Below are 24634 nucleotides of genomic sequence, written 5' to 3' on the forward strand. Positions count from 1 at the left end.
AGATCTGCACGATGATTATGGAGATCTTCTCAATGAGTCTCGGTAACGTGATATCCTGGCGACCAACGTCGGATCGGTTGAGAATTTTACTTGCAATGTGCTTGTGCTATTTTTTGGTAACAGCTACGGCGTACAAAAGTTCCTTGGCTTCGATATTATCTGCGGAAGATGATAAGCCTTCAATCATTGATGCTGAGGGAATCATACGCGCAAATTTATCAACAGGTGGTGACGCTGCGAGTTTTCATCTCCTAATAGATCAGATCGAGGAGAGTAAAATTACAGAGGAACTCGTACGACGATATACCATTTTAAACGACAGCTTGGCTGCCCTCCGTAGAGTGTCGAACGTCAAGGATATCGCGTATCTAATTTCAAAAGCGGATTTACAGTACAGTGCGGCAATGTTGAGGATAAATAATGAAGGACCATTGTCGATTGATGTCATTGACGAATGCGTGCTCGCTTATGGTACCGTTATTGTGCTGTCAAAGGGATCTCGACTTCTTAGATCGATAGATCAAATCCTTAGACGATTCAAGGAAGCAGGACTTTTAATGCGATGGAAGTCGGAAGATCTTAATGGTACCGGAAATATTAACACTGGTCTAATTGTAGAAAATACAAAACATGGAATGTCAGGGCAAAATTTCTACCAAATACTTGTCATCTGTACTGTTCCATTGGGTATTTCTGTTCTCACTTTTTTTGGGGAAATTATTTTTTACTGGTTTTATTCTCCGGATTCTAATGCAATAATGGCAATTAACGTCTAATCGACGATTACGTCCTCAACGTATTATTAAAAGTAATACCGAATGATTATGATAGTAAATTAAATGTGGCGTGTACTGTGTGTTTATGTAGATTCGCTATGACGTTATTAGCCAGCGGTATTGTAATCATCTTGTCTCTGTTAAGTACGACAACTATTAATTGCATAAATATATGAAGCAATTAGCAATTTCTTATGCAAATATATCAATATAAATATTCATAGTAACGAACATTTCCTAATGATAATTGCATCAATATCCTTGACGCCGCTTGCTTCCGAGATGTGCAACGTACAATACACCAGTTTATAGCATCTAACGATTCATAGACATCTCACTCGAGATCACTAGTTTATCTGCGCTACATACTGCGCCCAGACTTCGACGACACCTCATCAGCTAGGTGCAGGAATACATCAATAAGGTAAAAAGAAAATGATCATTTCCCAATCGTATCCAGCTCAGATATTGTGGGCTGTGGTGCAAATGAAGTACATGTCGATTGAAAGTTATACGTATAGATTTCATTGAGTCTTAAAAAAAAAATCATGCCGGAAATGCCATACGTTCGATATCAATCAGTTTTTCAATAGACAGATTTTATATGATTTTTCTTGATTCATCAAATTATGTGAAGAGGAAACTCTATTTGTTATCCGGACAAATCGATAATTGTTTTTTTCTAATGAACTTCTACAAAATTTGTCATTTAAAGAGTTATTTATTTTTATTGATTTCTTTATCTTTCAAACAGTTGTCCTGATTCGAATCAGGCAAAACTCATCTAAAAGAAATCAATGTCTCTCATATTAATTGTTAGAATGGAGATTTTCGACATCGGTCGTAGTATCGTCGCCATCGGTATTCTTATCGGAGTCATCAGCCTGTTAGTGTTTCATTGGAGACGACTGGGCATGTATAAACATGCGTCGAAATTCTATGGGCCAAAAATTTTACCATTTGTGGGGAATGCTCTACTTTTCCTGGGAAACCCTTCTGGTAAGCTATCAAGAACGTGATAACTGATTGTGAGGAGAACGGTGTTTGTAATTATGTCATTCTATAGATTTGCTGAATAAATTCGAGAAACTTTCAATTTTATACCCAACTTCACCAGTGCGATTTTGGCTTGGACCAGAATTAATGGTGGTTTGTTTCGAACCCGAGCAGTTGAAGGTGCGATAAAATTTGGCCTTTTTGTTAACTACTATTACAAGTGAATTCTGAAACCAAAAATGTTTTTTCAGGAAGTATTGACGAATGCAAAGTTAGTTGACAAATCGAAGCCTTACGATTTCGTCAAAATATGTCTCGGAAATGGTTTAGTCACAGCACCTGGTAAGCCATTTGTATTTTGCATCCATGTACAGAAAATTTTTTAATTGCATCAGTCCGATTCTTATTAATTTATCCGTAAGCCAATTGTATTTTGCATCCATGTACAGAAAATTTTTTAATTGCATCAGTCCGATTCTTATTAATTTATCCGTTATTATAGCACCAATATGGCGTATGCATCGGAAACTCATAGGACCTTCTTTGAATTTGAAAATCCTCGAGTCATTCGTTGATATATTTGGAGCTAAAGCAAAGAGAATGCTGAAACGAATGGAGAAGGAAGTGGACGGTGAAGAATTTGAACTAGATCATTACATGTCGATGTGCGCATTCGAAATTATTTGTGGTATGTTCACAATCAGAGCTAACGCTGGTAATTCATCTAAGAGAAAAAAAAAAAAAAAATGGCGTTTGATTGTTTCAGAAACTGTGATGGACCTATCTATAGAAGAACCGAGCGACGCGGATCGGAAATACATATATGCTCTTGAGAGGTAAATTATCATTTCCTTTTGAACTTCGAATTTCGCTAATGGGGATGACAAGCCTGAAAAGCTGTTTGTCAATGAAATTTTCATGAATTTGCTGCAGAGCGGCGGAGATCGGATACCAGAGACTTTTTAAACCGTGGTTTTATTCGGATGTCATTTTCTATCGATCTGCACTTGGCAAGGAATTAATGGAGTGTGCAAAGGTCCTGCATGATTTGAGTAACAAGGTAAGAATCGTGGGATGAAATGTAACTGATTTCTCACATTAAATGATCTATGATCAGTATTTTAAAAAAGCAGGAATAATAAACATAAAGTATAAAAATATAACGTTCATTTAGGCTATAGAGAAACGGAAAAAAACATTTTTCAATAAGCCTCATCACACCACTGCAACAGATACCGACAGCGACGTACGTAAGTTGATCAGAATTTCACTTTTATTGTCTTCCATTTAATATTCAACTAACGTATATTCTGGAACTGCGACAATAATATTAAGTGGGTTTTTATTTTCTATCCTTGATAATCTGATGAAATTTTACAGCTAAAAATAATATACATTTTCATTTCAGGCAGTCCGTTATCCCAGAAAAAAGTAATCATAGATTATCTGATTGAATTATCACTCGATGGGAATAAATTTTCAGCATTAGACGCACGTGACGAACTGAACACATTGCTTGTAGCCGTATGTATTCGAACAATTGCTTTAAATTCTCAAGCCGACTTTCAATTCGGAGAAAATAAATTCGTTTTAGGGATACGAAACGACGTGCATCGCAATGACAAACGTACTCTTTATGTTGGCAAATAATCCAGATGTCCAGGTCGATATAATTTATCTTTTTACTACACTATATTTGATACGATATGCCTGTTGCTAACGTTTTACTCGTCGTACGCATTTAAGGAAAAGGTTCATAGGGAGCTTATCGAGATTTACGGAGACGATGACATTGATGTACGTAAGGTCAGTTACGAAGACTTGCCAAGGATGGAGTATTTGGAACGAGTTATTAAGGAAACGTTGAGATTGTTTCCTTCCATACCTTTCATCTCTCGTTCGATAACTGAGGACGTACAAATGGGTAGGTGCATCTGATTGATTTTTCCTTCAAACATCGGGAAAACTTTACTAACAATATTCCAGGAGAATACACCTTGCCGAAAGGATCCTTGTACGTAGCGTATATTTACGGAATTCATAGGAGCGAAGAGTACTGGGAAAATCCGTTAAGTTTTAATCCAGATAGATTCACTCCTGAAGAAATTGCAAAACGCCATTCCCACTGTTACATTCCCTTCAACGTGGGGCCGCGAAATTGTATCGGTAAGTGGTTGGTCTATTTTATTTTCAAGTGTTAAAATTCACACGAGCGAACTGCTGGTGTTCCAATCGATGATTTATGTTTTTCTTTGAAAGTTGCAATCCGTTTTGTAGGTATAAGATATGCTATGATAGAAATGAAGACGGTTCTCTCAACTGTTCTCCGAAAATATGTCATGGAAATAGATAAAATTGTACCAATCAGCGAAATCAATATGAAAGCAAGTATACTTTTGAAGCCTGTGAATCCAGTAAAAATTCGCATAAAGAGACGGGTACCAGATCAACTTACGCACCACAAGGAGTGACCTATGTGACAACCGTAGGTCGACGCAATGTTGTTCATACAAAATACACGACGTTTTTTTGCGATTATTTTAATCAGAAATAGGAAATCGGTACAACCAAGTCAATGTTGAAAACACGAGAACGCAGAGGACACCTGGTGCAAATATGTACAAAAAATAACAAATCTAGAAGATTTTTTTGCGTTTGCATAACTTCTAAATAAAAAACTGGTAGCCATAGTATACCTATGGTGTTAGCTACGAGTTATTGACGAATAAAAACAGGTCTATTAATTTCATTACGTTTGTGAAGTTACAAAAAAATTATGCAATTATTTTTTTCATAGAAATCTAACAAATATCCATAGGCATTACTGAACCAAAAGTTCCAGTCTCCCACTCTTATACATAATAAGTATAACATGTAATACATACATTCCTCCTGCTCCTAGAAGCTACACCAGCATTTCACTCTGCAGTCTTATTTCTACCGATTCACTCGTGCGATTTAATACCTCGTATTGATTGTATACTATATACAGAGAATAAAATTATTTTTTTCCATCACTTTCCGGAATTTCATGGTAACCCGAAACCATGAATAATCCAAATCTTGATTTTATTTTAATCTGTTCTGCCATACTTATTGCCGTGATTTCTTTACTGGTGTACAATTTGAAACGATTGGACCTGTACAAAGCAGCTGCAAAATACAATGGACCACCAGCTTTGCCGATTTTGGGTAATGTACTACTTCTTGGAACCAATGAAGGTACAGAACATTTTTTGTTTTGAGCGTAATTTTTACGTAATGAAGTATTGATTAGTTTTTTGTAATTTGTTCGACCTTATTTTTGTGAATATTGCCATTGTTCAGGTTTCTACGAAAGGATGATGGCACTTATGGATCGGTATCCGTCCCCAAGTCGATTTTGGCTTGGACCAAACTTAGTTATTTGTTCTGATCGAATAGAAGACGTAAAGGTATGACGAAAGAGAATCGAATAATCTACTCCAATAGTATGAAGGATCAATGTGATTTTGAATATTAATCAACTTTCACAGGCTATACTCTTCAACAATAAAGCAATTAATAAAGCACCACCGTACAAGTTTGCTCAGGATTGGTTAGGCAATGGTCTAATTATGGCTCCTGGTGAGTCTATTTAAAATTGAACTTTATTTTTCATGTTTGTTTTTGTATGATGGTGAAATTTATATTTTTTATTTGCAGGTACAATATGGCGCGCACATCGAAGAGTAATCGAACCATTCTTCAATTCAAAAGTCATATTTTCTTTTGTGGAAATGATTGCATCAAGATCAGAATTAATGACTGAAAAAATGGAATTGGAATTGAACAGATCTGATGAATTTAAAATAGCTGATTATATCGCACCCTGCGTTTTCGATATAATTTCTGGTAGGTTAATATTTCCTGTTATCTGTTTTTCAAGTTCCCATACAATGAATAAATATCTATCGTATAATTTATGCTTCTTCAGAAACTTCAATGGGATTCACCGTAGAAACACAGGGTGAAAACGCTGCAAACTATAGGAGGTGTATGAAAAGGTAACTTCGCACTTTAATAATCGTACAAAGGGTTTTATCTTTTATGTAAACTGTAAATATTCATTCGTTCATTTGAATTATTGGAATGATTGGTAGGGTGATAGGAATTGCTTCACAGAGACCATTCAAGCCATGGCTAAACCCGAAGATAATTTTTAATCTTTCCACAATCGGAAGAGAACAAAGTCAGTGTATAAAAACTCTACACCAACTTACTAACAACGTGAGTACGTGATTGACATATCGACGTAGATGGGAGAAATCCAGGTCATGGACTAGCTCAAAGTCGAAGGTAAACTTTTATTCCTTTCGGTCTAGGTGATAATAAATAGAAAGAAAGAAAGAAAAATGCAGACAAGCGATAAACCCGGATCTGAACTGACAAGTTCAAAAAGAAAAGTTTTCTTGGATCTATTGTTAGAGCTCGCGGAGGATGAAAAATTTACAGACACAGAAATACGTGAAGAACTTGACACAATTATCGTAGGCGTAAGTATATTATATCGGGCGTATTGATTTGGTAATTTCCGGAAACATTTCCAAATTCGAACTAGAAAACTTTATAACTACAGGGTAACGATTCGACATCCAGTGCGCTTGGTTTCATCTTATTGATGCTTGCAACGCACCCGGATGTTCAGGTGGGTCATTTTTTGCTATTTGTCGAAATAGATGAAAGGAGCATCATGTTTTTCTCACTCATCAGGTGAAGGTTCACAAGGAACTTGATGAAATTTACGGGGGTTGCGCCGAGCTTGAGAGACGCAGCGTTACTAGAGAAGATCTTCGACGGATGGAGTACTTGGAAAATGTGATAAAAGAAACATTACGCTTATTTCCAACAATTCCAGCTGTTGCGCGTATTATTCAAGAAGATATCCGTATGGGTAGGTGATAAATATCAAAATTCCATCGAACAGATCTCAGCTTTTCGGTAAATATCAATTTCAGGCGAATATACGTTACCAAAAGGGTGTTGGTTTCTGGTACCAATTGTCGCGGTTCACAGAAATCCATTGTACTGGGAAAATCCATTGAATTTTGATCCGGACAGATTTCTTCCTGAAGAAGTTTCTAAACGTCCCTCTTATTGTTATCTCAGTTTCAGTACGGGACCAAGAAATTGCCTGGGTCAGTAGCAACGATTTATATTTTGCAAATACTGAAAATAAGAACAGTTCAACCAACTTTTATGTTCTGTTTTTGTTTGTGTGGTCTATTTACACCATTTCAGGCTCGAAATTTGCTATGATGAACATGAAAACAATCCTAGCGACGGTCCTTCGGAAATATGTAATGAGGAAAGACGATATTGTCAAGATTAGTGATATTAAGTTCACGTCAGAAGCTGTTACGAGACCGGTGCATCCGATAACACTGCGAATAGAAAAACGACAGTAACTTATGGTACGTTGCAACATATTCAGGTTCCAAGTATAATAGATAACAATATATTAAATCATTTATTCATGAGATATAAATTGATGCCTTATATATTTAAATAACGTAAAAAAATCTTTTTCCTATTTTTTCTCTTGTCCTTTTTTTTTTGTTTGTTTTCAATTAGAAATTATATTGGAGGTTATATATCGTATTATGGAAAATACTGAAGAAAACGTTCTTTTTCTAAGATTATCTTTACAATGCCAAAATGAATGAATTTGTTTTGTTTGCTGAATCAAATAATTTTTAAACAACAAAAGTCAACGTGCTGTCGAATATTGCGAATAAGTTTGACTCATCACAATTCAGTAAATGGAATATAATTTATCTGCGACGATAGTTTAGAACCCATTTTTATTCATAGTGCTGGGAAAGTAATTTCAACCATGCTGACCTTTGCTGAACAATTACTCGGTGCATTAGCAAAATAAACATAAGAGATCAAAAGGAAGATCGGCCAGTATTGAGGTATGTCAATTATCTTCGAATTAATATTTCTAGATGTACAATTGTTAGATTCAGTCAGATATTCAAATGTATTTGGTTTTTTTCAGATTTTTTGTATTATGTCTCATATTTTTAGAACATTAGATTCATTCCACTAATTTTGATGAACAGGATATTTTTTTTTTACATTCGTTCTGTTGGTTCAAAAAAAAAGCACATGTTTTTTCATTTAATCATCCATTCGTCACCTCGCAAATAAGTCTATAATATAAAATAAAATTTGAATTCCGAATTGAAAAAAATAACAATGATATCCAATGTATGCAGAAACAGTTTTTCAGATCACTAATTGTAAGTTGAAAATAGAGTTTGTGTTCGATCTGGTTTGACATTTGAGTGTTATGACTATAATAGTGTTCACTGCGAACCAATCTTTTAAGTTATATTACATTTTTTTTTATTTATGTACATCTTATAGATAATACCGGGTTCAGTAAATAAAACCCCTATATTTATCTGCTGTAGTAACTGAAAATATGTACAAATGTGAAAGTTGGCATACTACAAACAAATTTTCTTCATATTACGAATATATAGTTACTGCAGCCGCTTTAAAAAAAGATATTACAACATCAATATTTCTAATTGAAACGGTACTTCGTTATATTATAAAGATTATGACTGTACTGCAACCTTATTCCAAATATCACAAACATACTCAGTGCTTTGCCAGTAGACGTGACAAAGAAACTTCATCAATCGTTGCAATTTTGTACAAAAAATAAAATGAGCTCAAAGAAATAATTTCATATCGATCATTTCTCGAAGCGAAATGATAAATAAAAAAAGGTTTTTTTTCTTTTCTTCAACTGATTCATTTTAGGATGTTGTTATAATTTTACAACATCAACTTTCCGTTGTTAGATGCACGAATTTGCGCTACTTGGTCAGTCGTCAGAATCAGTTTACTTCCATTGGGTAATGACAGAGCATAATGACTCCCAGTTTCATTGACCACTACCACGAGTTGGGTATTAGAGTTCTGAAATGCTTGGGTCTGCTGCGTTTTTATTGGAGTAATAGAAATACCACCCTGCGTCATGCGCTGCATAATTTGGGGTGGTAAACCGTTGGCTGCTGATACGGTAACATGCGAGGTGACAATGGGACTTTGGGTAGCTTGAATTTTAACATTGTTTTGAGAAGGAATATTAGCAGGGGTAGCTCCCTGTGCAGGTTTCTTCTTCTCCGTTATAATCATTTCTATTTCGTCATCGCTGTCGCTCAAGACTATTAACGAAGTGGTGTTTGTTGAATTTGTACTAACGTTTGGTGCCCCTTCAATTTGTTTCTTATCCTTACCCGGATTAGGACCAGGCTTTTGCGTTGTTGAAATCTTGTGAGGCACATTCATCGATCTCGATCTACTTCCTTGTCTGAAGTTTACTCTCGGTGGAGCATTACTGCGAATTACCGCGCCATGTGGAAAGGGAACGTCTTTTCCATTAAACGGCAGCTTTTTTCTATAGTTAGCTGGATTGGATTGTCGTAGATTTTGGCCAGGAATTAAACTCTGTCTTATACCTGGATTAATCACGAGATCTCTTGGTACAGGTGGTTGTCCAGGCGGCTGGACAGAGGGGGAGTGAATAACATATCCCGGCATTTGCACGTAATTCTGGGTAATACCCTGTTGGTTTTGATGTAGTGGTTGAGCTGGAAGATAGTTTGATTGATGAGGAGCCTGTATGATATAATTATGCCCTGCCTGTACGTAGTAGCTCTGCTGCACTTGCGGTACTATATTATTTGTCACCATTGTACTCTGTTGCATGATGCTAGGTACGGTATTGTTTTGGGGCATTAGATAATAGTTTGGAAGTGGGCCTTGTTCAGTGTCGACGACCACGTAACCGGATGGTGGCATGTTTAAATTATAATTATTCACATTCTGTTGTTGATCAACAATTGGCGTTGGGACTTCATCTTTTATGTCTATTTCCGAATGCACACTGGTAATCTTACATATAGAACTTGAAGGCACTGCTTGACTATATTTTACATTACTTGCCCTTCTCAGTTTCATGTTGGATTCACTACTCCAACAATTAACATTTATGTGCTTTTGGTCTGCTCTATCACAATCCACAGACTTTTCATCACCTGCACATTTCGTAGCAGAGACATTCGCTGCTTCTCCGATTTCTCCTGTCATGTTTAGTAGTTTCTGTTGGAGTGTCTTTAAGTTACGCGCTGCTGTAACATAAATTATTGATCTTCAATTAACAGTTTTCAAACGCGAGTATTGTGATTAACGTTGACACTTGCCTGAACGTCTATGTTTCCTCTTGCGAGAGCTTGGTAGAATCCAATCTTGGTCAGAGTCCTCCGACGTCCTGGTCTCGTTCTGTCTGGTTGTCGATGCATTGTGGTCGTATAGTGTGTTTGGCGATGTACAGGTGGGCGCATACTTTGCCTCAATTTTGGGCCACCCTTCCAGCTCCTCCTTTCCGATTTCATCATCATCGGAGCTAAATACTTGTTCTGTGTATGATGAAACACCCCGAGTCCGCAACACTCTTCTACTGATAAGTTTTTCTTCTGAAAAATGAGAAAACTTTGAATGGAAAATCGGAAATAACAATTATAAAATCGATGTCTGGAATTTGGGCTTTCCAAGGTCAATGTGACGATTAAATTCTGGAAATTCACCTTCATTTTCTTTGCTGGTTTCTTCGGTGCACGTACTCGTTTCTCGGGCCTGCCTTTGCTTGCTTTGTTTGTCGGTTGTTGCATCTTCTGTTGGTTTTCCCCTATCAGCTGCACCTTTTCCTCTACTCTGGTGCCGTTTATCATTATCTTCTCGATTTTCCTCATGTTCCTTGTGTTCTTGGTTAAGATCATCGGGGAAATGGGGCTGATGGTGGGTACCAAGTGGGGGTAAGGTAGGTTGCGATATCGGCGAAACCAATGCGTCGCTTGTGGGTGGCAGTGGGTGGCAGCCCTGTGATCCAACAACCCACCAATTAGACCCGAGGCCAAGGCTACCTTCACTCGGCCAGTCCTGATCCTCCACAACGCTACAACACACAGTAGCTGCTGTGCCATACACACTCGACAACAACAACAACGACGAAGGCCAAAGAATTTATGGTAAGAATAGAACAACCCTAGTGTTTCCTTGGCGATACTGAATAGGATCCTTTTACTGGAAAGGTGATGGTAGTAAAAGTTATCATTGTAAGATAAATAAACAATCAGATACTGGTTTTCACTGCGCAGTCTGCCTACCCCTCATTTGGAAACTTTTCAACGTTGATAGAAATCTGGAAACATCCATTATCAGGCTTTTCGCTGCCATCGACTGCAGCTGTGACAATTAAATAGTAGGGAGCTTGATCATAGAATGAAATGATAATATAAAGAGGGTAACGATTCTAGGTAATGGAGAAAACCTCATTACTACGTGTAATTCATTTGATGCTATAAAAATCACCAATTATGCACGTCGACTTCTGAAATTATGAAATTCTTAATTTGAGTTGAGGACGAATAAGCATTTGCAGCTATCTATGGACATTATCAAAAGAAAAATGACACAGTATAATAGAAAATATTGAACTCCGTGCAATTAAAGAGAAACGTGGATAAAACTCCAAGAAATTCTGGATGAAAAGGTTGAAAGTTGAGATCTTTAAAAAAAATAACACATAAACTATCCGAAATTACAGATGTTAGATGACTACAGCGGAAAAGTTTGAGATTTTAAAGAGCCAAATAAATATGAACTAAAGGCACAGATTCATACTATTATCGTGAAACACACTTACTCTTTCGTCATGCATTTCATATTAGCTATAACGTTATTGAGGATTGAGAAGACTCATAAAAGTTTACGTGGACCAGAAATTCACACTACCATACCACTCTATTGGTTATTCGCTGAATGCACAACAAAAACTTCCCATAACTTGCTATCAAATATCAAGAAAGCTGCAAAAAGGTTACGTGTCCCAAAATATACAATCAAGATCTGTAGAACCAAATAACTTATTATTAGTGCACATAAATATACGGTTCTGGTTGTTGTTAAGCCTGCAACGTCATTTGCTCTCTGTAATTAACGCGGCCGTCTGATATTGGTCTAATCTACACAAAAGTAGTAATTGAAAAGTCGTCCAGCTAACTAATGATCTACTTTTAAATAATTAGTCGAAACGAATGTCAATGCATACCCTGCTTTGAAGTTTGTCCATTCTTTGCGCAATTTGGCTCGTGCTTTACGGGTCGCATCAGAGAATACTGCTTCCTTTACTTTCAATTCAGTAATCAATGCTTTGATTTTTCGTATTAATTTCATTTCACACTGCGGATTGCAATCGTTCTATGAAAACACAAATCAAACAATTATAAACCTCTAGTGTATACCAGAGTTTTTTTTAAACTCTTTTAATCAGTTTATGGAAAACTCAAATGATTTTCTTACCTGATTAGTGATACCATTTAATTGATGAGAACTTGGAGGTGGGATATTTGTTGAAATCAATTCTTGCAGCGTTTCAATGCTGTCTGCAACAAGCTCAAATGCAGAAACACTAAGGTCCCCAAGCATTTCATAAAAGTTTTCGACTCTTTCCTCAGGTATTTCTTCTTTCTTGATTATTCTCGGTTTTCGTAAGTTATATCTCTCCCAGACAGGAATATTTGCATCAGAATTCGTTATCAAATTATTTTTACTTTCGCCCAACAATTTATTCTGCAGTATGCTCAAGGTGGACGCTTCCTCGTTTTCAGATTCCGACATATCCTGTTCTAGTAATTTCAGCATTTTGTGTGTTGATCTGACAGTCCTTCGTGGCATAGTAATAATTTTGTTTTCTGTGACTTCGATAGATTTGTTTTTGGCTCTAGATCTCGTCATAGTACGTGTAATCGAGTTTTTTTCAGCAGCATTATTTTTGATATCATTGTCCAACTGCCTGGTAGGCTGAGTTGTGATATGCGTTCCATGGCTCGACTTATCCACGAGTAATTTTTCACTAGAAAACGATGCGACTAGTTTGTCCAAGGCTAGATCCTCATCAATTGCCGTATCATCTACTTCGCCTGCATCTTTCAACTTAGTTTCGATCGATTTTTCATCATCGGACTTGGACAGTGATAATATGTTCTCCATATTTACATCATTCGTCGAATTTTTAGCTTTTTTAATCGCGATCTTATCCACAATCATTGGACTAGTTACAACACCTAACAAAGTTTCAGATGCCTCAGTTACTGACTTATCAACCGACATTATTTCGTTCAATTTTTCGTCATCTGTTTTTGAGCTATTGGACAAATCATCCATTTCTGGTAATAACTTTTCCTTATCACTTGATGTACTCTTCGAACCGATTACAATTGATTCAATACATTTCGAAGATTGCAGTTTATCGCAATTTATATCAATTCTACCGATTGCCTCTGAAACTTTTGAATTGCTATTGTCATCCTTTATATTTGCACTTGTATCATTCAAATCAAATTTCTTCAATGTTTTGTTCTTTTCAGATTCCTTTGTGTTATCTTTTGTCAACGCAGTCTTCAAATTTTCTGTAACATGTCCAATTTTGTGGAGACGATCGATTGATTTATTCTCCGTTGCTGATGCTCTATCAACTTCATGATCCTCTTCTAGTGCATCCACTGTGACATCACAAGTATCTTTTGAGATGCTCTGGAATTTTTTTTCGAATGAAGTTCCATCATTCGACTTAGCATCACTAAACGAAGCGTTGGTATCATAACCACTGGATTTTGTATGGATTTCACTGGATTTTGTTTGGTTTGAGATTACACTCTCTTCAGAATTTTTGGAGGAACTTCTAGATCTCTTAGAATTCTCTTCTGCCAAATCGTTGTGGTTGTTATTGCTACACATACTGACTATGCTTAGATTCGTATCTTCACTACCTATAGATTCCAATGGGCCTTCTACAACATCGTTACAGTTTGAGATTTCATCTTGTTTTTTGGAACGCTTCTTGAGTTTGGGCGGTAGCGCTCCATTTCTCCACCGTGCTCTTCTTGATTTTTTTATCTTATTGGTCTTAGACACATCGACTTTTGGATTTTCGGTTTTCAGATCCGAAATATTTGGCTTGACTTCAGGTAAATCCTTGGGAGTCTGTAACGCAATCCACAAATAATAGTTACTCAATCAATATCATAAAATGTTTTCAAAATAATTTTCCTACCTTGACCGTCGAAAGTATTTTATTGTCTAAGCAGTGCCTGTAAACTCGAATATCGTTCTCCATGAATTGTGGAAAGTATATGTACCTAGCACCATATCTATCCGTTCCAAGTAGAGTTTCAAATGGTTCTTCCGTTAGGTGTTTGGTCATTTCTTCGTAAACAGTTTTTCTTGTGTGCTAATAAACAATTATAGTAATAGCAATTGTAAATGGATTCAATAACTTCCTAGCCTCAGAGATTTTGATCAAAGAGGATTTGTCTTACAATTATTGAATCGCAAAGTGTTTTGAGAAGCCATGCTCTCTGCCTGAATGATAATTCCTCAAAGTCTTTACCCTCAATTTCCGAAATATCGGGAAATATTTGCCAGAATGCAGGTTCAACTCCTGTATTTTCCAGTATCTATTGGTGAAGATGAAAATTATTTTAGCAGCTCATCACCGGATCTATTCAGTCAAAGGAGTACATTATAATGCGATACGAACCTTAACAGAATCCCCATGTTTGACATGATAGACTTTGAACCAACTTTTGATCTTATGCATCAAAATATTCGTCCAAAATTCATATGGCATCGGTGGCATCTTACGTAATTTCGATTTGCATACCAATGGACTGAAACAAGTTAGGAATTTCTCAGTTTCGAAAATTCAAAGTCATCCTGAAAATCTTATTATTATATTTTCATACCTGAGAAGACAAGTCATGATATGAGACAACTGTTTAGATGCTCGTGGCATTAGCAACATTCTCTCCATCTCATAGATTGACAATGGGCCGATATTCAACGCGTCTTTAGTCAGGTGAAGAAATTGGTAGATCTGTGGAATCTGAAAATCATAAATTGTACCCTATTACTAAGGGCTCAAAGGTCGAAAGTCTGACCTGACAATTACCTCCCACATCGTTTTCATCTCATCATGCAGTTTGTCTGGCATAATGTGTTTCTTTTCCCAATCGTCCAGGGCAACTTCATCGCTGTCCAACTTCCGCTTTCTACTCTTCTTCGACATTTTGACTTCCTTCCGCAAGAAACCAGCGGCCTGTAAACAACGGTAAAAAATGATCGATCATTATTCGTTGTATAGGACGTTCTCTTTGCATCGGTCTTCTCGAGATCTTAGGCATTACAATCCAGAACTAAGCTTTGTTATATTTTGTACCGAGAGAAAAGGAAATTTACAAAAAGCATGTTATATATAAAAAGATCTTTGATATAATCAGAACCGGGAGGTTCTAGGACTGAAAGACTTCTGAATATCTGAAAAACAATCTACAGTAGGCTGACGTTACAATATCATGTCAACCAAACCATGACACATTCGTATTTTTACAGGAATGGCGAATAACCTGGAGGGAATAATTTCCCCTTTTTGGATCGGTTGGGGAGGAAGAAGAAATTTGAACTCTAAGAGATATCTTTTTTAGTCTAAACACATTACGTAAGGCTTTGGGAGTAGGTATGTAGTCGAAGTAGCCACCAATTTTATTAATTTTTTCCCCTATTTCTCTTCGACCTTCCATTCATTAATCATTATGATCTTAAGGTCCAATTTCATCAAGGTCGACATACACACCATGGGACACTCCCATACCATTGGCATACGGTTGGGAAAAGAAAGCTACCATCTTGATAAGTAAAACGTGGATGTTTGTTGAGTAATTAGAAGAATGCGATGTGAAATCGTGCGCACTACCCTTACGGCACCATCGACGCTTGGTCTTATACAGGGTGAGAATTTGAGCGAAAAAAACGTTAGACATAATTCTTTTCTTACTTAAAAACGCCTTTTTCAAAGGTGATTAAGATAATGACACGGGCATTTCATTGGGAACAGGAATTACGATTTATACAGTTAAATCAAGAGGGTATAGTTGCAACGAAAGTTCGCTGGAAACAAGATCCTGACACCCGGTTGTTAGAATATAACATTTTTGTACATCCCATACCTTCTCATTGTCAGTGTTTTCATAAGTTAGTTGATAATTGACTTCTTGCCATTCAGATTGTGAAGTTAAGATAATCGATCGTTATATTTGTCATCAGATTACGCATACAACTAATACAGTTATAAATACAGTTGTATAAAAATATATACGTCTTTATAAACAAAAGGAAACCTAATGTAAGTTAAAATTGTCGGTTAACGATTATTTGAAGGGCAGGACTCATAATTACCGACGTTAACGTTGACAGGTCATTACCATACAGGTACATACATAGCGCTGCATAGATGCCACGATTAATTTTATGTCTATGGAGAATTTTCCAGGAAATTTTAATCACCACTTTGTTGAGAAAGAGTTGTAAAAATCACACGTCTTACGTAAAGATTTCACAATTTCTTTTCTCTCACGCAATTTCAGATTAATCGCGTTCGTTAATTTTCACGTCATGATTGGTTTTAAAATGCTGCGACCAGACAGTGTCTGGTGACTAAAGACTAATAAGACCGGCTGTAATTTTTTAGAAAAAACGTGTCTCCCGATTTGGCGCAAAGATTTCAATAGAAGCCTAGAAATCGCGCTCTCTCTGAAATTCTTAGTTTTGAATGATTAAAAATATAGAAAAAATTAATTTTTCGATGCACGTATGCGTACGTACATACATCTGAAGGCAGAAAGATTCTTAACGGTGTTGGTTGCATGAACGAAACATTAAAAGATAGGGGTAGGAAACGTAGTTTGATGTAAACCAAAGATTAAAAAAGATACACCACACGGCGTAACGTTGTCCGATTAAATAACCTTGAACAACTGTTATTTACGACACGAATATCGATGCTCTTTTACCCTGTAGTAATGATCTTCGGATAATGGCTGTAAAACGAAGACAGTCAAAAATTTTCGTAAATCATTCAACACACATTCCCTGTCAAGATGTGTGCATGAATAATCATGTGCGTTAAATCGGAGACAACGAAGCAGAAAAAAAAAGCAACAAAAAACAATAATTAATGTGTCTCGATAAATTTTTAGGCAAACTGCGGAGCAGGTCATCCAGAGAGCGGCCTATGGATTGTCTGGAGAAAATGTCAATCAATCGCTCAAACATGATGAGAAAAAACAGATCGTGGTTATTTCAGAAGGAGTCTGATAATGAGGCACTAGGGAGTTAAATGACGTCCAGGTGAAACCGCTTTTTAATAAAACAGCACCGGTGCTTATAGATTGTTGGAAAAGATACAGAATGCATATTAGTGCATTGAATCGATCTAGTTGGTAAATATTGCTTCTAGGTCGTGTCAAGTTGTGCAAGATTCGAGAATAGATGACAATTATTATTAATTGTCAGTATCCAAGACCGAGGATTCGCATCTGGTGTATCGAAACGAATGCTCTGGGACCCAGACGGATTATCGTTCATTGAATTTACACAGCGGTAGAAATTTTACTTTCTTTGACTTATATATACGATTTTGGCACGTGTCTAAACACGCTATATTTCTTACAGCACCTAACTCCATTGCGAATGTAAGAGCATACGAGACTTCGATGTTTTCGTCTTTGTCACGCATCTGCGTGTCCCATTGCCGGATGATGTCCATTTAGATACGATTCACCATGTTCTATTTATGCGATTACATATCAAGCGTTATCAACTGTCACCTATTAACGCATTTAGGTATGTATTCTTTACATACCTACGCATAACTGTGCGAAACATTAAAAAGCCGAATGGGAAAGAGCAATCGGTCAATGACATCATCAATAGATACTTCAAGTAAGAATACAAATGGAACGAACGTAAGATAATACGCTGGTAGCAGCAACACAATTTCGAAAGTTTAAATGAAAAATTCAATCAAACGAAATTGAAGTTGGCACTAACCACGTGGAAATCAATCCGAACCCACACGCAATGCGGATGATTGAAATTCCCATGGCTAAGAAATTGACGAACGTGGCAAATCGCTAATCAATCACATGAGGGGTGCCTATTGGAGTTTTAGCGAATGATTGGAAGACATAACGATCAGCCACCGAAATGCTAAATCGACCTCGGGGAGTTTTCTTGGATTCCATGAAATCTTGAGTGCATTCTTCATTTTTTAGCACACTCTGATCCGGCAAAAGTAAATTTTGATATCTTCGTTCTGTAAATTTAGAACATTTTCTGTTTGGGTCAATCATCGGATGGCCATACTTTAAAACTTGAGTCGTTAGTTGTTATTTATGATCAAAATGGCGCAATAAATTGCTGGGCGTATTTTTCACTATCTTGTATAAAACGATGAAATTGACCCAGACTTTATTGGCTGCGTGAATTAACATCATGAACGAAGGTATCGCAAAGTGAAGTCAAGGGGCGGAGTCAAACCAAAAGCATAGCACCGTATATATCCCTATGAGCTTCGTGGAATAGCACAGTCAGGTGTCGACCACCGGCAGAATCATTTATCACCACGCTCCGTGAAGATGTGAAGAATAATTGCGTCACGATCTCGGGCGAGCTCCGATCGGCAAGGGATGTTTAGGGGTTGAAAATAAAATTTACGAAGATGACGAAGATACAAAAAATATAGAATCGCGGTGTAAGAGAATGTTCATCAAATGGATAACTTAGCACCACCACCGTATAGATCTCAGGACAGTACACCCCAGATATTAGACATTCAGAGCCATTTACAATCCCTGCTCCACACCGCGGTGCCCTTATACTGTGGTGATTTGGTTTCCGAGCCAAAGGGAAAAGCTCCTCTGCAACAGCAGGCTGGAGATTTTGATATGAGAAGAAAGTCGTACCTAAACGTGGTGAGGAATTTACGGGGTACAATTGATTCGGAAAACCGTAATGAAAATACAAACGCCGCAGAGCTGCAAGACGCCCACACCTACAAAAGCACCGATCCTTCGACTCTGGAGTACCTCAATTCGACAAACCCCTACATTCCGTATTCAGTCAACACCGTTCACCTCCAGAATCCCTACAAACAAGTACAAACACTGGAAGGATACGCGCCTAGACGAGCGGGATTAAAGGCATGTACCAAATTAGGTATTTATAATGAGTCATTAGGTCTATTATCTCTGAGAATCTGGTAAAGGATTTTACAAGCGAAAATTTTAAAGGTCCGATATGTTTAAAATGAGAAGAAAATCGAGCTTGATAATTGTGAAATTAAACGTTGAATATTTGGTCAGAACATGTACCGCGCTAAGGAGTCCAACGTGAGACCAAGGCGTAACAATTTTGCGGCGAGGCAAAGAGAAGAAAGTGTACCGGCGGCATCCGTCGACATTGGTTACGTCAAGGATAACGATAAACTTGAAAGGTATGGAATATTTTTGAGAACTATAATTCATTGGAAATTCGTTTGGCAATCAAGATTTTTTTCAAAATTTTGATAGATCTCGAACCCAGAGAAATGAGTGTCGTTTTTGCTTGAGAAAAAACGAAGTCGGTTTAACTGCGCAGCAGTACTGTTCGTCCAGCACTCTTCACGGTCTGAGATACGTCGGCGACGCGAGCTTATCCGCCCTCGAAAGGTGATAAAAACCAACAATTTGAAATGTTTTTAATAGTAATCGATTTAAGAAAAGAATTTTCTTCGTGCGTTTAGGCTCTTCTGGATTGTTTCGTTCATATTAGCCTTCGTCGCTTCGGTTTATTACATTTGGAATTTGTACCAAAGATGGACAGACTCTCCATTGATCATATCTTTGAGTCCTGAATCCATGCCACTGGTGGAGATACCGTTTCCGTCTATAACTGTCTGTAATATGAATAACGCTAAGAAAACCGAAGCCGATCGCATCAATCAAGGGTGGGTATTAGTTAGGGTGTAAATAATAGCCCAGTTTTAGCTGATTGATAAAATACTTCAAACTCTGATTTTCAGCCGAGAAAATCTGGAGAAGCTTTTACTCAACGACATTTGCAATTTTGAAAACGGTTCTTTGACCAGCGAACAACTCGATTCAGAATCAGGAAAGTGGAGTAACGTTCAACGCTTTATGATAAACGTAAGCGATTGCTCACCGATTTCTTTTTACATTATTTACCGAATCTACGTTTAGTTACCACGAAACGCAAGGATCTGGTGCACGGTTGTATTTTTTTTTATCAGGTGACGCAGCCGTGCACGGACATGTTGTACCTGTGTCGATGGCATGAGAACACGACGGACTGCGAGAAAATTTTCAACCCTACATTAACGGACGAAGGAATATGCTGCAACTTTAACGCCGTGCACAGAAAACACCTATTCTATAATCCGTAAGTATCTTCGCCACCTTACATGTCGGTAACCAGCGCGATCGGAATATTCATCGCGCATATTATCTGACCGCAGGCGTGACATGTCGGACCTCAATGTGACCTTTCCATTTACGAGTGTTGATTGGACCCCCGAAAAAGGATATCCTCCGAAAACGCCGCCAGATTCTATACCCTGGAGGCCCTACGGGGCAGGAAGACATCTTGGTCTCACCTTGGTTTTGGACGCAGAAGTTCACGAGTATTACTGTTCTTCGGCAGCGAGCGTTGGTTTCAAGGTAATTGCAGGGGAAAGAAATTTGATAAAAGAGTGCGTCTCGCTCCTCATGTGATTTTCATTTAAACGCAGATGCTATTGCACAACCCGGTAGAAACGCCGAAAATAGCGGATTTCGCATTTTCCATAACTCCCGGCGAGGAGACAAGAATCGTGATCCGACCAACTATCACCTCCGCTAGTAGATCGATAATTAGAGTACCGAGAAAGAAGCGAAGGTGTTTTTTCACATCTGAAAGATCGCTTAAATACTACAGAACGTATACGCAAAGGAACTGCATCTTGGAATGTGAAGCAAATTTTACACAACAAATTTGCAACTGCGTTCAACACTATATGCCAAGTGAGATGAAATATTCAGCGGAATTTTGATTTTTTTCACGATACGCTTTTCACAAAACGACGATGATTTTTTTTTCATCTGATTAGAATCAGCTCGCACCAAAATATGCGGAAAAAAGGACGACAAATGTGCTAACCAGGCCAAACTTGCAATGGAATTAAAGTTATACGATGACGAAAACACCACCAGTATACTAAATGTGAGCCAAACGTAAGTTTGATTTCTTTTTTTTTTCACCGATATAATTCTAATTACTGTCATTAGATTGACAAAAAACAAACAAAAACCCAGCGCCAAAGTGCGAATCACATATAGCAGCACATGAAAAAAGAATCACAAAGAAAAGTTAGGCGGATTGAATAGGACTGCGATGTGGCAAATAATTTTTAACACATTTCTAAAGATCGATTGATCTAGGTAATTTATTTGAAACGCAGGCCTAGCTGTAATTGTTGGCCAGGTTGTTTCGAAATCAATTACAACTCTGAACTCTCGCAGAGTAAATTGGTCCGTACTTTTGATGTCAATTCAGATTACGTGAAGAGAAACATCGACTACTACGTGTGAGTGAATTCTACATTTTTTATTTAGAATGCAGCGCAATAAGATGTGTATTTTGAAATTACAACATTTTTTCAACGTTTTATAAAGTGTTTAAACTTTTAGAGAAAATATTGCTGTAGTACATTTGTACTTTGTTGACTCACAATTTACTGCGTACGTGAAAAATGAACTGTTTGGATTCACTGAGCTACTGTGTAAGTATTTTATTTAATCAAGCCTGATGAAATTGTATACCGTAATTTTCTCGGAAGAAACGAAAAGAATACGTATACGTATGTATCTTTATTTTGCGTGACAAAAAAAAAGGAATACAATAAAAACAGATCAATTCAACTTTTAGCGAACACAGGTGGCCTGTTGGGACTTTTTATGGGATTCAGCTTCCTGTCATTGGTAGAAATAATCTACTTCGTGACTCTCAGGCTTTGGTGCCGAATGTACAGACAAAATACATCCCCAACTCATACTCTCCTCAGGGTTGGACCTGCCGCTCATCAAAACGCGATCGTTTATCCATTTGCTCAATAGATTGAATTAGGATGTAACCTGGCGTGTGATTTTATGTATAATATTCCAGATGATGAACCTACAACAAAATACATCTAATATCTGATCCGGACCGATGCATGACGTCTAATTTGACAAATCACTTGACTCAGAACTGACTCACTAACTCTGAAAAATTGATGGTTATTTGATTAAATGTGCACGCGCTTTCAGGCACTTAAGTAATGAAAATCGTATGTGTATAACTGCTATTTTTTCGTTCAAGAATAGAATGTCATAATAGAAAATACAACGTTTATAATGTGAAATGCGTATCTCGCAATATTTATAGCTGTCACGTGTTTAGAAAAGTCGTACGTTTTAAATTTTTCATTTGAAACTACGTTAATCGAATTTTTGATTACATCACATAATGTTCCTGTGAAACTTTTTCAGATTGAATATGTTTTCTTAGAGGAAAGAAGGAAGACGACATCTGCCTAAAATATTTTGTGATAAGCTAATAGTGAAATCAATCAACGATAAACATGGATAATTTGAGACATCGTTCATTCGATTTTGTTTTTTCCCTACAACTGTGCACACACAAATTTCCCAGATGATGTTTTCATGTGTGTCAGAATTGAGATTCGTTCAATTCACACATCAATTGCAATCTACACTACACTCTAATCTGATTGATCACCTGTGTTGCGTGAAGTATAAACCTACAACACTATAGTCTAAGGTTACAGCAATTGTTTAACTCTAGCTTCTAATTTAGCTAAGTAATAATAATCGTGATCGTGAACGATATCGGCATTATCTCAGATAATTGAACTATTGGACAAAAAAAAATAAACTGTTAGCAGACTACGGTTTTTAGAAAACACCTGTCTCGTATACGTGTGGCATTACGACACGACTAGATGACCATTTATCGCTTTTAATGAATGACGTTGGAACTGGTGAACGTTTCGAAAATGCTTGTATCGCAAGTTCCAAACAGGACTGAAGCGGATGTTCACGGTGAGGCAATCATTCATCGTCATTGATAATTCACCCACTCGTTGAAAAATATTTCACTTCCTAGGACAGGTATTCGGCAAAACATACACATCGAGATGTTCAGTATTCGTGACAATTTTTGTATAAAACTGCGCATTAAAACGCGAATGACTTACCAATTATTCGATAATTTTTCCTCCTATTGATGTAAGATGATTAGGGTACGTGTCCGTCCATAAACAGCCACTTTTTAACGCCCATTGATGAAATTTTAACGGCATAAAACGCCATACGAAACAACTCTTTGGATGGCTCACATTTTCTTCAACGCCATGACAGCTACTGCTCATTTCTGCAGCCAGGTTTGTGCTGCACTCAGTAGTCAGCGTAGTGTACTTTGTGGAAAAAAGAAAATAAAACAAACTAAGACCACGGCTACGTTCACCTCGGAGATCAAGCCAAATAGCAACAAATTCGGTAAATAGCATTCAGCGAATAGTAGTTTAAAAGTTGGCTAATCCTCCTGAAACCCGATCAATTTCGAGTGCTGTGTAAAAGAAATATCTTTCCTAAATGAAACACAAATTACTAGTAACTGTCATCAGGATCTGATTATCAACTTCAATTTTGACACATCTTGTTTGAACGTCAAGTGATTGTCTCACATCAATTAACATCGCCCAAGTAGATTACAATAAAGATAGAGTTCGGCGAGATCACGATCATCCGCATTAATTTAATTAAATAATTACCTTCATAGTTTGAAAATAATCGATCGAATCTAATATTGCAGTCAATAATGTCCAACTTGCATCGTAGGGAGAAAAGAAAAATAATAGGTACGATCGAAGATTTAGTCTAATATTCTGGCATTTTATTATCGCTTCTAGAGTTTTCCTAATTTCGTTGAATCTATTATTATAATTTAAATGCGGGCGCCAAACGGTTCGTTCGCTGATTGGGTGCGGTGAATAGCGCGCGAGACAAACTACGATCGCCGATGGAATGCCGATCGTCATTTCTTCGTAGACCGATTCTGGAAGTCTGTTCGGAACGATATCGCTCCGACTTATTAACGGTTTTATTGGCAGAATATTTAGTGATAGACATTGAATAGTGACGAATCGTTGTTCTAGAGCTGTTATTTATCGAATTGTGATAAGTGCAAGTCCGTCAGCGATGTCGAGTGACTTAGAATTCGAAGTGTGTGATACCCGTGTCGTTGGTCGGTTACTCTACAAGCAAAAACGCCGTGGCCCTTGTATAAAAGAGTTTTCGTAATGATTAACAACCCAGTTCGATTCGATTCGATTTTTCAGAGTTTTTGGGGTAAGTAGAAGCGTGGCATTCATTATTTAGCTAAGTCAACGAATTCAGGTTGGCTGATCAGTTGCTAGCGATGATGGGCGAAAGAACTGGAAAAATCTTACAGCGCGCCCTGTAAACAATTTTCGCAGTTCAGTTCACCTTGGGACTTTCTAGAGATTCCGTACTTCTTTTGTCAACTCTGTTTGCATACCGTTTGTCGCAGAGATGAGTTTTAAATAGAGGTTCGGGAGACCGATAATATGTGTTCAGTAGACTAAATTCAAACAGTGAATTGCTATAAAAATAGTTCAACAATTTCGTGGATTTGGTGTTTAAAAATCCTAGAAAAAAATAACTAAGCAGAAATCAAGCGGCTTTGACGCAGGCAGGTAGCGCAGCGCCACAGGCATGTCTGCTGAAAGTCTGACGTTGGTAGGTAAATTGAAGTTTGACAGTTGGGCAATGTATCGCGTCCTGATAATAATCGTTGATTAATAATCA

At 37.3% G+C, this 24634-nt stretch overlaps 3 protein-coding genes across 18 annotated transcripts in view; 2 read left to right on the forward strand and 1 right to left on the reverse strand.

The window, feature by feature from the left end:
- The first annotated feature begins 1034 nt into the window (after positions 1–1034).
- Positions 1035–8491, forward strand: LOC105691898. Its single transcript, XM_048652132.1, has 25 exons — positions 1035–1200; positions 1531–1775; positions 1843–1952; positions 2024–2114; positions 2275–2460; positions 2539–2608; positions 2706–2832; positions 2947–3022; positions 3181–3296; positions 3367–3435; positions 3519–3696; positions 3759–3938; positions 4050–4239; positions 4810–4994; positions 5100–5206; positions 5288–5378; positions 5457–5645; positions 5728–5797; positions 5894–6020; positions 6116–6286; positions 6370–6438; positions 6504–6684; positions 6749–6928; positions 7032–7204; positions 7605–8491. Exons 2-24 carry the CDS (start codon positions 1574–1576, stop codon positions 7196–7198), a joined length of 3132 nt encoding a protein of 1043 aa, XP_048508089.1. The 5' UTR covers positions 1035–1200; positions 1531–1573; the 3' UTR covers positions 7199–7204; positions 7605–8491.
- LOC105691897 lies at positions 7247–23159 on the reverse strand. Of its 2 annotated transcripts, none has more exons than XM_020855808.2 (11): positions 23002–23159; positions 14824–14970; positions 14618–14757; positions 14413–14542; positions 14192–14329; positions 13927–14103; positions 12174–13856; positions 11923–12071; positions 10400–10767; positions 10016–10288; positions 7247–9940 (listed from the first exon to the last, which is right to left on the reverse strand). In XM_020855808.2, exons 2-11 carry the CDS (start codon positions 14938–14940, stop codon positions 8586–8588), a joined length of 4530 nt encoding a protein of 1509 aa, XP_020711467.2. In that variant the 5' UTR covers positions 14941–14970; positions 23002–23159; the 3' UTR covers positions 7247–8585. The 2 variants fall into 2 exon arrangements, with proteins under 2 accessions (XP_020711467.2, XP_012266127.2); XM_012410704.3 differs by having other exon boundaries at positions 7247–9943.
- LOC105691811 (ankyrin repeat domain-containing protein 13C) overlaps positions 7605–24634 on the forward strand; it is a 33050-nt gene continuing 16020 nt past the window's right edge. For 4 of the 15 annotated variants that reach the window (XR_007277587.1, XR_007277588.1, XR_007277589.1 and 1 more), the window contains exon 1: positions 23899–24565. The gene's annotated coding sequence lies outside the window, so the exon portion shown is untranslated. Of the gene's footprint in view, positions 7709–10586; positions 10841–15263; positions 15388–15474; positions 15660–16906; positions 17058–17166; positions 17310–17381; positions 18927–19072; positions 19204–19279; positions 19418–19491; positions 19696–19770; positions 19895–19998; positions 20148–20223; positions 20426–20496; positions 20768–20853; positions 20978–21204; positions 21331–21433; positions 21526–21671; positions 24570–24634 lie in introns of those variants that run through there. The other 11 variants (XR_002305987.2, XR_002305988.2, XM_048652627.1 and 8 more) reach the window with 9 other exon arrangements.

The sequence above is a fragment of the Athalia rosae genome, chromosome 3 (genome assembly GCF_917208135.1).
Source record: "Athalia rosae chromosome 3, iyAthRosa1.1, whole genome shotgun sequence".
In the NCBI taxonomy this organism is placed as follows: Eukaryota; Metazoa; Arthropoda; class Insecta; order Hymenoptera; family Athaliidae; genus Athalia; species Athalia rosae.